Source organism: Odocoileus virginianus, chromosome 1, assembly GCF_023699985.2.
Source record: "Odocoileus virginianus isolate 20LAN1187 ecotype Illinois chromosome 1, Ovbor_1.2, whole genome shotgun sequence".
NCBI lineage: Eukaryota > Metazoa > Chordata > Mammalia > Artiodactyla > Cervidae > Odocoileus > Odocoileus virginianus.
The window spans coordinates 78,251,713-78,267,934 of NC_069674.1; the positions used below are offsets into that span (position 1 = coordinate 78,251,713).

A 16,222-nucleotide genomic window follows, 5' to 3' on the forward strand; every position below is an offset into this window, starting at 1 on the left:
ACATACTCAGCTTCCTTAGTTGCACTGCAGCATATTAAAGGAAGCATCATTTTGCTACTATTATCAAAATATCCTGTACTAAATATTTGTGACATAATCTACTAACAAAGTATGATCCTTTCAAAGATGAAAAGTTTGGAAATTCATGAGTAGCTTACAGACAGAATTGATAAATGGAATTGCAGTACACTTACACAAAATCAAAACTATTAAACTATTAAAACTATTAAACTGAGTAGAGATTTGGCATATCTTTATGACATGGTTATCCTCTTTTTTGTCGCTGCCTCAGCTCTATCACTACCAAATGATTTCAACACTGTAGGACATTAAAGAGTCAGATCCTCTGACTCTCTGCCATTCCTGTTCTCTTTCCTGCTGCCATATCCCTATCTCCAGCCAGTCTTTTCCACTCTGTTCTGCAAGTTGCTTTTACTCAGGAATTTGAAATGGACAAGAAAGGAAGTAGATGTAGTTCCAGCTAAGAAAAAAAAAGTATAAAATTAGTTTACATTTTAAGATTCATTAACATACAATATCTTAAGGTCTCTCAAATCCAATTACAGTATACTTTTCTCCATTAGGGCACTAATTGCTTGATCAGAGTTGACTATATTACTTTAATATTTATAAAGAATATGATTGTTCCCCTTTAATTTATTGAAAAGAAATCATCAGAAGTACAATAGTCGTTAGCTTTCTTATGGGAAACAGCAATATCCCACAACTTCAATAATTTCTCCTCAAAATATTTAATATGATTACTGCATATACAAGAAAATGTCTGATCAAAGATATTTTATAACTTGCCAGTTCACCCTAGTATTATAAGCCAAGATTTTATAATCTAATTATTAATATGACTAGATGTTTCTTTAATTCATCCAAAAATGAGTAAGGCTTAGTGGTAATTTCTGTGTTTTGTTTTCTTTTTTCAGAATAGCATCATTTTTGTTTGACTTAGGATTGTCTTCTAGTCCTGCAAAACATGGGTATAATGTGTTTGTTTATTCTTATATGTGTTGATAAACTCTATAGGTATAAGGTAGTTAGTGGCAATCATCATTTGATATCAATCTTGGCATTATTGATTTTCAGGATCACTGAGATTCAAGCTTACTAATTATAAATGGGTCAAAATACAACATACACGCCCCCCGCAATACAACTCTGTACTGACTGTCACTTAAATCCTGCTGTATGTATGCCAAACAGAAAAAGGCAACGGAGGTTTCAAAGGAAAATTAAATCTACCAACTTCACATAGGATTTTATAAATGTATAAATGGGATGATTCTCTCTGATATTGAAACCCTGACATTTTTTAAACTCTGTATTAAGTGAATGGAAGAGATTACTTGTAGTTATAGAAATGCAAAGAAATACAAGAAAACAATAGAATGGGAAAGACTACAGACCCTGATGCTGGGAAAGATTTAAGGCAGGAGGAGAAGGGAACAACAGAGGATGAGATGGTTGGATGGCTTCACTAACACAATGGACATGAGTTTGAGTAGACTCCAGGAGTTGGTGATGGACAAAGAAGCCTGGCATGCTGCAGTCCATGGGGTTGCAAAGAGTCAGACATGACTGAGAAAATGAACTGAACTGACAGATATCTTCAGGAAAATTAGAGATACCAAGGGAACATTTCACACAAAGATGGGCACAATGAAGTACAGAAATGGTATGGACCTAATAGAAGCAGAAGCTATAAAGAAGAGGTGACAAGAATACACAGAAGAACTATACAAAAAGATCTTAATACTCATATAACCACGATGGTGTGATCACTCACCTAGAGCCGGACATCTTGGAATGTGATGTTAAGTGGGCCTTAGAGAGCATCACTACGAACAAAGCTAGTGGAGATGATGGAATCCCAGTTGAGCTATTTCAATACTAAAAGATGATGCTGTGAAAGTGCTGCACTCAATATGTCAACAAATTTGGGAAACTCAGCAGTGGCCTCAGGACTGGGAAAGGCCAATTTTCATTCCAATCCCAAAGAAGGGCAATGCCAAAGAAAATTAAAACCACCACACAATTGCAGTTATTTCACATGCTAGTGAGGTAATGCTCAAAATTCTCCACATTAGGCTTTAACAGTATGTGAATCGAGAAGTTCCAGATGTTCAAGCTGGATTTAGAAAAGGCAGAGGAAACAGAGATCAAATTGCCAACATCCACTGGATCACTGGTCTAAGTAAGAGAATTCTAGAAAAACATTACTTCTGCTTCATTGATTACGCTAAAGCTGTTGTCTGTGTGGGTCACAACAAACTGTGGGCAATTCTTAAAGAGGTAGGAATACCAGACCACCTTCCCTGTTTCCTGAGAAACCTGTATGCAGGTTAAGAAGTAACGGTTAGAACTGGACAGGGAACAATGGACTGGTTCCAGATTGAGAAAGCATGTCAAGGTGGTACAATGTCACCCTGCTCATTTAACTTATATGCAGAGTACATCACGAGAAATGCTTGACTAAATGACACACAAGCTAGACTCAAAAGTGCCAGGAGAAATATCAATAACCTCAGATATGCAGATGATACCACCCTTATGGCAGAAAGTGAAGAGGAACTAAAGAGCCTCTTGATGTAGGTGAAAGAGGAGAGGGAAAAAGCTGGCTTAAAACTCAACAATCAAAAAAGTGAAGATCACGGCATCTGGTCCCATCACTTCATGGCAAATAGATGGAGAAACAATGGAAGCAGTGACAGACTTTATTCTTGGGCTCTAACATCACTGAGGATGGCTACTACAGTCATGAAATTAAAAGACACCTACTCCTTGGAAGAAATGCTCTGACAAACCTAGACAGCGTATTAAAATCAGAGACATTACTTTGCACACAAGGTTCCATATAGTCAAAGCTATGAGTTTTCCAGTAGTTGTGTATGGAGGTAAGAGTTGGACCATAAAGAAGGCTGAGTGCTGAAGAATTGATGCTTTTCAACTGTGGTGTTTGAGAAGACTCTTGAGAGTCTCTTATACTGCAAGGAGATCAAACCACTCAATTCTAAAAGTAAACAATCCTGAATATTCATTGAAAGAACTGATGCTACAACTGAGGCTCAGATAGTTTGGCCACCTGATGCGAAGAGCAGACTCATTAGAAAGACCCTGATGCTGGGAAAGATTGAAGGCAGGGGGAGAAGGGGGCAACAGAAGATGAGGTGGCTGGGTGGCATTATCGACTCAATTGACATGAGGTTGAGCAAACTCCAGGAGACGGTGAAGAACAGGGAATCCCTACATGCAGTCTATGGGGTCACAGAGTCTGACACTACTGAGCGACTGAATAACAAGAAGAAGAGAGATCCATAAATATACTAAAGAGATATATTTTTGATGAATCTCTTATGCTAACATTCTACATTAAATGCCAAAATAGTTATGATTTAGTAAATCACCACAAAATAATAAAAATTATACTTCTATAATGAAAATATATACTTAATTTATGAAAATTACTAATAATAAATTATAGTTTTCAAATGCATATCTTTATTTTTGAATCAATATATTTTAACATAATAATAGTTCCATATGTAAAATGTCATAGAGAATTTATGTGTTGATCCAAAATTACCACAGGAAATTGACAGATTGCTGAAGGAAGTTGTGGGAGGTTGGGGTGGGAATGAAGGGATATGATTTTCTCTTGTCTAGTTCACCTAAATCATATAGTGACAGAAACATTTCTGTTGAAAATATTCCTTTTAAGGGCATGTAAACACACTTAAATCTTCCTTACTAACATTACCAGGAAAACATTTTAAATACTCTTCTCTTACATAATGTTTTGTGATTTATGTTTGGTTGAATATATGAAGCTTACTTATATTTCAGTGTCATTTTTGGGGTTTCCCTGGTGGATCATCAGTAAAGAATTCCTCTGTATTGCAGGAGACAGATTTGATCTCTGGTTTGGGAAGGACTGCTGGAGAAGGAAATGGCAACCCACTACAGTATTCTTGTTGGAGAATTTCGAGGACAGAGGAGCCTGGTGGGCTACAGTCCATGGGGTCACAAAGAGTTGGACACAAATGAGCTTATAATAAATTAATTTGTCTGGCAGAACCTCTGGTTCTCTGATATGTGTGAATGTGCCAGGCTCTGGGAAACTTTCAAGGCAGTGCCAAATAGCTACACAGACAGAATCACTGAGTTGGATACAACTTAGCAACTAAACCACCACCACCACCAATGTTATATGTAAATAACTTAGTAATAAATATATAACTAAGCTTAGGAAAAACTCCTCCTCTTTATTAAAGCAAAAGAATAGCAGATCTATTTTTATCAAAATGTACTGACATCACAATAAATTCTCTATACATAGACTTAACCTAAGGAAAGGGCATAGATAAGTATTCATCTTGCTTGGTTTTCCTTAAGTCATTTTCATTGCTTTCTCAGAAATGCATGGCTGTTCAGTTTAGTAAGACTGTGTATTCTACTACATCTTTAGTGATTTGACATAGTTAGGTATTTTTATTTTTCTATTATTTAAAATTCTTACATAATGCTGTGGAACCAGTTAACATCAACAGTTCTGTTTGCTTGTTAGGTTTGTTTTTGGTAAAAGTAGTCTATTTTCCAAGGGCTTTATAGAAATTTACTTATGCATGAGCCTCATAACAATCCAACAAGGAAGGAACTATTATTATTTCCTCTTGAAAAAAGGGATGTTGAGTACAGAGAGCTCACGTTAGCTGTCTACAGCTGCTCAGCTACTGTGCAAGTCAAGCAGTCAAGTTCCATAGACTCCATGTGTTTTAACTCTCAGCCCAAATGTTATAGATGATGTCTTCACAATAAAAATAAAATTAAAAGTTAAGCTGTGATATGGTAAGATAAAGAAATACCCTAGATTCAATTCAGTCAATGTTTTTTAAAAAAGTATATTGGAAAAATTAAAATATTAACCTAATGATTTCAGTGGTAAGTATTGCCCTTAATAGAGCTAAATCAATACTTAGAAAAATACAGTTTATTGACATTTTCCCTTGGTTCATCATTTGTTTCATCTGCTAGTTTTGTTAAGCCCAATTTTATTATAAAGTTTATATATTATTTTAATACTAAAGACAAATATTTCATGTTTTTGATATATTAACTGCCCATACATATATTGACAACAATCAATTAAATTAAGAAAAAGTAATCCGAGAACAGATTAACAAAGGCAAAAAATCTGCAGACTGGCTCAATGTATTAATTTGCAAAATGTGCACTATATTCTAGATATAGAGCTGGTATGCAAATAACAGCAGCAGCAACCACAGTCATAATGAGCATTGACAATATTATTAGACACTGTTCTTATTACCTTATAAAGCCTGTCTCATGCATCTTCAGAAAAATAATGTATTAGTATTAATTATATTTTACAAATCATAAATGGATGATGAAAATAAGTAAGGTAAATTAACACCAAAGTCACAAGGGATAGAGGACCTGGGATACAAACTCAGACAATCTGACTACAGAGCCTGCAAAGTAGATTCATTGAATTGTTTTTTATTTGGTATATCCTAAACTGGAAGGCAAAGTGGCAGGCTCTGTGCTAAATCCAAACATGCATTTATGTGGTCTGGGATTCCAAGGTGGGAAAGATTAAAATCCTTTGAGAGAATGCTATGGTTAAATGAAAATCATAGTAAATTTTTGGACACAATTTAATTTGAGTTTGTTAGTGCTTAATATTGGAGAGGTCATTTAGGTTAGGATGACAAAGAACTTAACAGGCAGCGAAATCTGGATTCAATTCACTTGTAAATTGAGAGATATAAATGATTTTTGAATGGGAAAGTATCATGATAGCCCTCAGAGCTATATTTAAGGAGACATCTGCCAGTGGTATCTAAGAGGGAAGAGTATATATGGCTTATTGTGTCAGGTAATCATTAAAAAGTAAGCATAAACAATAATCTATTGACTAATTTTAATCATCAAAAACTGTATGAAGAATTTTTTTTGTCCTAAGCTTCTGGCACACCATTCTCTGGCAAAGTTAACTTAATTTGATACTTGCAAAAATAAATAGCAAAATATTCATTCTCATGAGTCAAAATCTCTCTTTGACTCATGATTAATTACATTTGGCACATGAGGACTACATCTTAGAAAACAGTTGAGATAAATACACCAACAAAATTTTATCAATATAAAAAGGCAGGGTACTTCATAACAGTTTTTCATTTAGATATCATCGTATCAACCTTTGAGACAAATTTAATGAAAACTTCCCCATCTGAGAGTTTCTGAAAATTTCTACTCTGAAAGTATTTGTTTCAAACCTACATTTAATAATATTGTAAAGTTATTCTACTCAGTCATTAGAACCTAACAGGTTCCCACCTTCCCATCAAAACTGTCCATGCTATTAAAATTCAATGGCATTGCTTGCCATCATTCAGCTTTATCTGGCTAAAACCCTTTAATTTCCCCACTCCTGCTGTTGGGAGCTCTAGGCTCATCACACTTAACCTCTGCCTAGGCTTCTCAGAAAAGAATTTGTTTCAGTCCATTCATGGTTTCAATGGTTGAGCAAGCCACACGCAACTGCACACTGGTCTTTTACACCGAGCACACTAATCTGATTGTTTTCCACTCTACAAACTCTGGGTCAACAATCAAGCTGCCGCCAGAAACTAATTAATTTGCAAACAGGCTTCTGTTTTCACAGAGGGAAAGCTTTTGAGAGCCGTGTCAGAGAGGCCAGTCACACCATGGTTACACGCATTGTCATGGTATCCACTTCTCAGGGTAAGTCTCTTGCTAGATGTCACTGCACACATGAACGCAGATTACCCAGTCAGCAGTAAATCCCCATTGAGGCCCACCAAGCTCTGAGAGCAACGACTCTGGAAGAGGAAACTGGCATAGACAGGCGCCGTACTCATGAAGCCGATGGTGACATGAGAGAAAAATAATGTTAAGAACCAAGAGAAAAAGGGAACTGCCTTTAATTTATAGAATTTTCTAAGGTTGTGTTTTACTTTTATACATTTTCTTTCATTTTAATTTTTAAAAAGTAGAATTTTTTTTCAGTTAATGTAATCATACAGCAAAATGTTATTTTCTACTCTCACCATTCAACTACTGAAATAAGTGGTTCAAACTTTGTGATTAATGTGCCATACTTGAGGGTTGTACTTTTTTAGTTCATTATTTAAAAATGGTAAAATAGAAAATTCTAACATTTTTCTTCAGCTACATTTTCTCAGAGGCCTGAAAAAAAATGACCTTCCAAACATTACTTCTGAGTTAATTTTTCTTCCAAAGTTTTATTGAATTTTTTTTTCATTAGTATAGGTAATTAAAAAAGAAAGTTAAAAGTGATTATGCTCCTTAGATAAAATGTGACATAAAAAATCAGTTCTCAGGAAAGAAAATCAAGTAAAGATATTTTTACTAACTTTTGCTCTTTCTGAAAATGGAGTATATTAAAAGTGAGTATATTAAATTTATCATCATTTAGAGAGAATAATTTCAGAAAAGTTTTATATATTTGTTTTTTGGAAAAATTGCATTTCTGGCACATGTACATCCTTTATTAGGATGAAATTATTTTCCTGGTAATAGATTCATGAAGAAGAAAACACAGCTACCAGACTGTGTTTAGATCTAAATACTTATTTTAAGCTATTACATATCCATGTTTCAGCATAATTTCACCAAAATTAACACTTTTGTGATTCTATACATTGATATACTTCATAACTGTTAACAAATGAATAGAGAATATAATTCATAGAATATATAATTAAAAAGTTAAAAGAGACTATCCTGTTGCTTCTTTCATAGAAGATGTTTAGTTGTTGTTCTTATTGCTTTAACTGAATGGTCAGTCCACATGTATAATACCTTGTGCTCATATAACCATAAAATAAGGCTTCCAGTGGACTACTTCCTCCCAAGTCAGCAAAATATTATTAACTTTCATCAGAGAAACAGTTCAAAATGGCATCATTAATAAGTCTGACATTATGCCAAACTAGGTGATTAATTTTATTTATTAAAAAATCCAGTTGGATAACTCTGTTACAGTTCATGCCTTTAACGACGGTAGAATTAGAATAGTGTATCAAAAGAGCTGTACAAGTGATCTGAGATTAGATATCTGGTACCATGCAGTATTAATTTGTGCCCTCAGATATTTGCGGTTATATTTCTTGGTTCCATTTTCAAAAAAAATATATCCAGTAGAGAAATTTGAATCATTAGAGAACATGAAATATCCTACTGCATGACCACAGAGGAAACCATGCTGATTCAAGTAAGTGCAGGCTATCTTGGTCTGACTATGTTAGAAGTGAGAGGAAGTAGAATGATGACTTACATACCATTTCAATTACGGAAAAGGAAAAAAAAAGCAAATGAGTTGCTTTATCCACAGGCACAATCCTTTTAGGAAATTCCACTAAAAGAAAACAGGTCTTCCTGAAGTAAGTGGGAAAGCCTCACACTCTGGGCACCACATTTAGGTCTGTTTGGGTGTACTAGGCATTGGCTCTCTCAAGGATCTATGTTGTTTCATATATTAAACCCAACTCTGACTGTCCTGACTCAAATGTTATACTCAGAGAATGAGTCTAAAAATGCTTACTAAGCATGCTCTACCCAATGGATTTGGGATAAAGCATAGAGAAAAAAACTTACATTTATTAGGTGCTTACTGCCTGCCAATCACTTGCTTAGTATTTTATACACATTATCATGTAGTCCTTTTTCTTTTTTTTTTTTTAACTATAAGAAGTAGGTAGTACTATATTAATAGGTCCCAGGTCAAGGTGAATAGATAATAGTCTTTTCTTCTATCATATAGCATTCCAACCTTAGTTCAAGACATAGTAATATTAGCAATCAAATATTAGCTCATCAAATAGAAAAACAAACATGGGTTAAGCCATCCATCTGCTCCATATTCTTATTCATGGCTAATAAGAACAAGAATACTAGGTGATAATATTTACATAATAAATATTTAAAAAATTACTACTACAGCATGGCAAACTTTTTTTCTTTTTACTGTTAAAGTTTTTTTTCTTTTTACTATGAAGAGGGCAATTTTACATAATTTTCACACTGTTAGTAAACCAAAATTAGAATTGAAGTTTAAAGCTAGAATTAAAATAGAATTTATAAAGCAAAAAAAAAGTGAATTTTGGCACATCAGGTCAAACTCATACCAGTACATTTTCTGAAATCAAATGTTGTCCTAATATCTAGCAATCTTAAACTAAAGGCTAGCATAACTGATTTTTTTTTTTTAAGTTATGTAAAAAATCAATAGATTCCATCTCTCTCATGTTTTGCCATCAAAGTGATTTATTTCCTGGTAAAGTGAAACTGAATTTAAGCCTTTATTTCTACTATTACAAAAACTGAAACTTTAGTGAGTTTTAATTATGCAAATAGTGAAATTCCATAAAAATTGAGACACTTCAGGATCTAATTCTCGACAACAGTTTTTCTTTTTCTAAGTTCAGTTTAGCAAAAAAAAAAAAACAAATTAAAAGTCATCTAAAGTAGGCCAACTAATTCCTCCAAAATAACTGAATTGGTTTGAACTTATTTGATAAAAGTAAAGTAATTCCTGTACCAAAATTAATTTTAATAGCCTGGAAGCCCATTCAAAAATTACCTTGCAAAGTAATTTATTACTTCTGGCAGCACAACTGATTGTGTAGTCTATGCCGAAGCCTCAAAACTCATTTATTTTATGCATGTATGTATAAACATTATGTTTCTAATTTTGTCCTTCAGCGGTATTTAATTTCATGAGGCTTGTGATCACACAGCCCCTTGGTTCTATGTCAGATAGGTCTGCATCCTCCATCTTGCAGCAGTTCTGGTTTTTGCACCCTGTCAAATGTAACCTTTGTGCTAATTTGGCAAAATCAGTTCTCACATTTAGTGCTGAGAGACTGATAACTGAATTCTCAAATGAACTGCACATTTGCAGAGATGAAGTACAGAACTGTGGACTGTTTTCCCACAGTTTAAATTCTTCAGACTCAGCTGTCAACATGTGAATTTGTAGCACAAAAGCAGTTTTAACTTGATGACTTTTTTCCACCAAGGCCATAAAAATGAAATGTATACTATACTCTCCTTTATGTTATTCCATCTTGTAATGAGATTTTCTTTCTCATGGACAGTGAAAGCCTGTATGCCCTTTACAGTTTTTAGTAGATCAAAGTCTCCTTGCAGAATTGAAAAAAAAATTCTCCTACTACATAAATATTTCAGTTTGAGAACTGACCAAATAGCCATGTTTAAAGAAGTTTGGTCCTACTAATTTTTTTTTCATTTGTTTTTATTAGTTGCAGGCTAATTACTTTACAATATTGTAGTGGTTTTTGTCATACATTAACATGTTCCTACTAATTTTGAGTCCCTACAGAGCATAGGTTAAATAATTGACAGTGGATATTCCAAAACTGTCCTCTGGGATTTTAGACTTTGGGTCTTTTATGACTTTACAGAGAGTCTTAATATGATTTCAGCATCTTTTCTGTTCCTTGGTGAGGCTTCTAATTTCTCAGATGATCACCTGGTACCATTCTATCTCCTCTGTTCCCAGACGAGGGGTATCTGACTATATGCCCAGTCCCTTTTTATTACCACTGTGCTTGTACTGAATCATGAATGATCTTAGCTAGGTATCATCTTCATTTAAAGGACAGCAACTGGCAAATAATGTCAAATTAATTGTAAACTTGGGAGAGCAGGAAATACAGGAAACATAGAGACTCTTTTAAAGAGAAAAGGCTAGTGACAAATACCGTGGGAGAGATAGTCTAAATGGAGATTGATTTTAAGAAAAAAATCACAGAAAATCATCAGTGGAGGAGCAGTTTCATGAGATCAAAGTCAGGATGAAAACAGCTAAATGTAGTGAACATGTTGAGTAAACAGGTTCCTTAACCCGACTATGGACTTAAGACATTTAGGGACCTTGTGGTTCACCATCATTAAGCGGAGAATTTAGGTAGGGTACATGAGCACGTTCTCAGGTCAGGGAAGAAATCAGAGGTGAAGAACCGATAAAGTCAGCAAAAAAAAGTAAATTGGGTAAATTGATGAAAAAAAATCAATGCAAAGGCAGTAGTGTCAAAGGTGGAAGGTAAGAGGCGCATCATTTTCATTAATACATGAAAAATAACAGGACAATCAGAAATGTTGCTATAGGAGAAATGAATGCTGACTGAGGTAATTTGAGGTGTATTTTATGGTTTAAATAGTCAGTTTAGAGTTGGGATACAGAGAACAATGGAGAAGGAAACAGCAGCCCACTTCAGTATTCTTGTGTGGAAAATCCCATGGACAGAGGAGCCTGGTGGGCTGCAGTGCATGGGGTCACGAAGAGGCGGACACGACTGAGCGACTGAGCAGGCACCCACAACTCACGGTCTCCTGGATTTCTGAGGTTCAGAAGCAGATTTTTATTTTTCTCTAACAAACAGGACAGAGATGAAATTAATTTGATGTAACCCTAGGAGAGCAGGAGAAACAAGTGTGGCCGAAGTTCAAATACTGAGATAATCAAGTACCTTACTGAGCACATGGATTGTAAGCTATGAACTTCATCCTTATTAATGAGGTATGTGAAAAGGAGAATTCCTGAAAATGAGATTAGGGACTGGGAAACTTTATTTTATAGGATTGAGGGCAGATATAAATGGAGATCCTTATTTAATAATAAAAACATCTATGAACATATTTGAGTGACCTGTATAAAAATCGCTGATGAATGCATAAGGAAATTTAAAAAAAAAACCAACTCTACATAGAAGTCTTACATAAGGATTATTTGGTTTAAAATTTGAGTAAAAGTAGTGTTTACTTATTTTAGGCATATATATTTTATCATTTTCATTTGTAAATTTATTTATATATTAAAAAAAGAATTTTAAAAGTATCTGCCTTGCAGACTAGCATATGTTGAATGGATAAACAACAAAGAACTACCATATAGAACACAGAAGTACATTCAATATTTTGTGATAAACCATAATGGAAAATAATAATATGAAAAAGAATATATTTCTGTATGTATAACCAAATCGCTTTGGTGTACAGCAGAAATGGGCACAACACTGTAAGTCAACTACACTTCAAAAAATAAAATTTTTTAAAATGTATGTGCTTGATCAAGGAGTGACACCAGAGCCTGAAGTTCAAAAAACTAGGTTCTTTTCCAAAATCTACTACTGCATAGATGCAATCTTAGATTAATATATTAGTCTTAATTTCCCAACCTGTAAAGTGGAAAAAAGAATTTTAGGAAGATTAAAGGAGAATCAAATGATATGATACAAATGTTTCAAAAATATTTTCAGTGTAATGTGTTTAGCACAATTTTTAAAACATTTAATAATTTATATGATGCTCTAAAGGCAACATGAGAGGTATGCAGGAAAAAAACACAACATGAGATTTGTGGTGGTGTCCCTGGAAGACAAGATTGGTGAGGCGTCTTATCTTTTTCCACTGTCTCCCTTCCGTAGCTCCAGCCCAGATCTAATTTTTTCCGTCGTTAACTACTGAGAAACTTTACTTTTGGCACAAAGCAAATATTTTCCAGAATTTTTAATCTCTTTTCTCTTTTTGCCCCACTTTCTCACACCCACAGCCATGAAGTCATCGCCATGAATTTAACTGCACACTGAGTCTCAACTCATATTGTCTGCACAACAGGAGGAAAGCTCTCCACTGACTGGCAAGGACGCCATGACGTGTGCTTGCGCTCTTGCGAGTAGTAGCACCTACCGTTGAGCCACCTGGAATCGTGCTGCTCCGTCCTGATTGGATGATGGTGCCCAAGAGTTCGGAAGATAGCAAAGTCTCGCCCCATAAAATCAGCTGCTGTTCCAGAGTATAATTCTCCGTCTGTGTTGTGATAAAATAAATCCACATACACATACTTTAATTAAGGCAACATAAACCAAAAGTAAGTACAAGTTTCATGTTAAGATCATAACACCCTCTGCATCATTATGCAAAACTACTAATATTTATCTTGTATCTTTGTAGAAGGGAATATCTCAGTACTCATTTAGCACTAACTTTGAAAAATTGAGTAAAATATGATTCAGTGGACATTACTAGTGGAAACAAAAATTATATGTACCACATTGTCTGCTTTTATATGTTTAAAGCTACTATGATTCTAATATCTTTATTTTTTAAAGTCTCGTAAAATATTACTTACACTTTTGGATTTAATAAAAAAATTAAATTTCTAATATATTTCCTTTTTATTGGGACTTAATGAAATTTTGCTATAATTTACAGAAGACTAATACTTTTCTTGCTAAAATTTTCTTGCCTTCCATTTTTTAATATATCAAGTGGGAAAAGTATTCTAATTTGGTATGAGCTGTCATACAATCATAAAACAAGTCCACAGAAATGTATTTGAAGCGGGGGGGATTTTGATAAACATAGGCCATAATCACGATAGCTCAAGATTCTGTTGTGCTTTGATTCATTTCTACTTACATTGAATTAACTCTAGGACAGAATTTAATAATGGAAGAATCATAATCAGCAGCTTGGAACAGAAAGGAAAAAGAAACAAGGAGAAAGAGAACTTAATATTTACTGCATACCATTTGGGCTTGTGGGGCAGTCAGGTTCTGGCGTGACACTTCCAAATTATCTCATTTACTCTGTCAACAACCCTATGGTGTACATGTTATCCTTATTTTACAGTTCAAGAAACCCAAGTTTCCTCAGCTGAATGACCAGCAAGACAAGGTAAAAGTTCAAACTCAAGTCTATTTAGTCCCAAGTTTCTTATACTAAATATATATCATATCGCCTTTCCATAAACTGATGTAAAATTGGCATTTTCTTTCCTTTAAATAAAAAATGCCTCATATTATTCCACCCAGAAAATGCATTACTGCCTGCTTGCTTATGTAAATTATCAACAGAAAAACAATAAATATTTTCTCCAAATAATCTACCATAACGACAGTAAAAATTAATATTATCTTGTTGATTATTTGGACAGGTTAATGTTTCTAAATCACTGACTTGAGAAATACTCAGAAAACAAAGTAGGCATACACAAATTACAAGTTAAACATTAGTATACCACTGTAATTTCCACAGGACTTTTGTATGTTTCAATCAGAAACTTTCTGTACATCCTCAGTTATCAATACTTTTTGCAAAGTCGTATTAATCTGATCTTTTATGTGATATCCTTGATTCACACCTACAGTTCTCACTTGAAAAGAAAGGTCTTTGAAATGAAAATGGACATTTTCAGGAGTCCAAACTAAATTTGGCTTCCCTGGTGCCTCAGACAGTGAAGAATCTGCCAGCAATTCAGAAGGCCCAGGTTCTATCCCTGGATTGGGAAGATCACCTGGAGAAGGGAATGGCAACCCACTCCAGTATTCTTGCCTGGAGAATTTCATGGACAGAGGAGCCCGGTGGGCTATAGTCTGTGGGGTCACAAAGAGTTGGACATGACTGAGCTTAAACTAAATTAATTCCTCTGGTAGAACCTCTGTTTCTTTGATGTGTTTGAATGCACCAGGCTTTGGAAAACGTCCAAAGCAGTACAGGACAGCTACACAGACAGAATCACTGAGTAACTCTAAGTTATGACTTTAAATATTAACAAAAAGATAGCTTCTCTTAGAGACTGAGTTTTTAAAATTTGATCACTTACTCTGAACTGTTGTGAATCAAGTCAAAAGTGATGGTCTGACAATATATTAAGTAAAATTCACCAGCTCTATGAATGGTACACATGGGACATCATAAATTGATGTATATTGCATACTGTGGTATCTTTGGGATTCAAAAACATTTTGTCTTCTCTTTACTTAATTAAAGTTCAAACCTGACTTGCTCTTACAATAATATACTGCAATAATGTTTTATCTACCCATAAGGTAAAGAAATAATAATTTTTGAGAAGTACAAAAACACTGTTAACAAGCTATTTACAAGTTTCAAAGGTACTGTGCAATATTTTAATGTAGATGGTCTACTTAAATATAACTTATATTCAATAAGCTTACCACTTTAGTTAAGGTTGACACTTAATCTTTTTACAAATAACTGAGTGACAAATGTGATGAATTTTTAAACTTCAGGTGATTTTTTTATCTATATGAATAAAAGAATGTTAGTTTAAAATGTATTGTGAAAGCAACCTGAAATGTTCAAGTCAATTTCAAACATTTTCATGTTGGAACACCTTTCACATGAAGATCTGTGTCCTCTTTACCTTAAAAAAATCAAAAGCATTAAATCGTTTGTTGAACCTCACTGCCCTCTCAACCATATATGAGGTAATGAAAATAAGGAAAGGTGAAAATAGAACAATCAAAAGGTGAAAACTGAGTGATTATATATCAGAGAGTTGTCAGACCATGCCTAATAAAGAGGTGTAATAGAAATGGAAGAGTAAAGAATATCATGAGTTAATCTTTTTTTTTCATTTAGCTTTTTCAATGTGAGTAAAATTCATAATTATGATTGCTATTATATGTAAACTCTATTCCAGAGGATGAAATAACAAAAACTACAACCAAATAAATATTATTTGAATATGAAAGGTGTTTGTTTCTCATATTCATTTCTTTAGTTTTGTTAAAACTCATGATTATCTTTTAATCTATTCCCACATGAGGAGGGCAAAAAATCAAAATAAATGAGTGCAAAGGCAGAAAGACTCATTTTATTTCTCTTTTGACAAGAGATAAGTAGGGGGACAAGAGAATGTAGAGAGTTCATCAGAAGAGCTCAATTTATCATCAAAAATGTAATTTATGAAGAGTTGACTTAGAAGCCAAAGAAAGGTTGCAGTTAAAGCACCAGTTGCCTCCAGTCATAGGAAGTTACCTCCTACTCAAACACTATTTTTAGCCAGAGTCAACATAACATGTAAGAGCTGGAGGTCATCAGATGATTATGTGGCCGGGAGGGCACATTCTAATACTGTCAGTGCTTAGTGTCAGTAACTATACCTTAACACCAGGCCTTAGATCAGATTTTCTGCTCAGAGGTCTATAGGATTCTTATCAATGCTGATTCCTCATCCTTGGGGAACAAACCCCGCTTTGTTATTTGGCCCTATTGTATAGATGGTAGCATATCTTACTCTTGCATTCTCTTTAAGAAGATATGTATCAGCTCAGAGTATATTGCATTTATATAACTGTGTATTACCACCTTA

General features: G+C 34.2%; 1 protein-coding gene across 2 annotated transcripts in view; it reads right to left on the bottom strand.

Moving 5' to 3' along the window:
* SEMA3A (semaphorin 3A) overlaps window positions 1-16,222 on the bottom strand; it is a 349,768-nt gene that overhangs the window by 74,906 nt on the left and 258,640 nt on the right. For both annotated transcript variants that reach the window (XM_020884043.2, XM_020884044.2), the window contains one exon: window positions 12,790-12,909. In XM_020884043.2, the coding sequence (XP_020739702.1) occupies window positions 12,790-12,909 (120 nt within the window). The remainder of the gene's footprint in view (window positions 1-12,789; window positions 12,910-16,222) is intronic.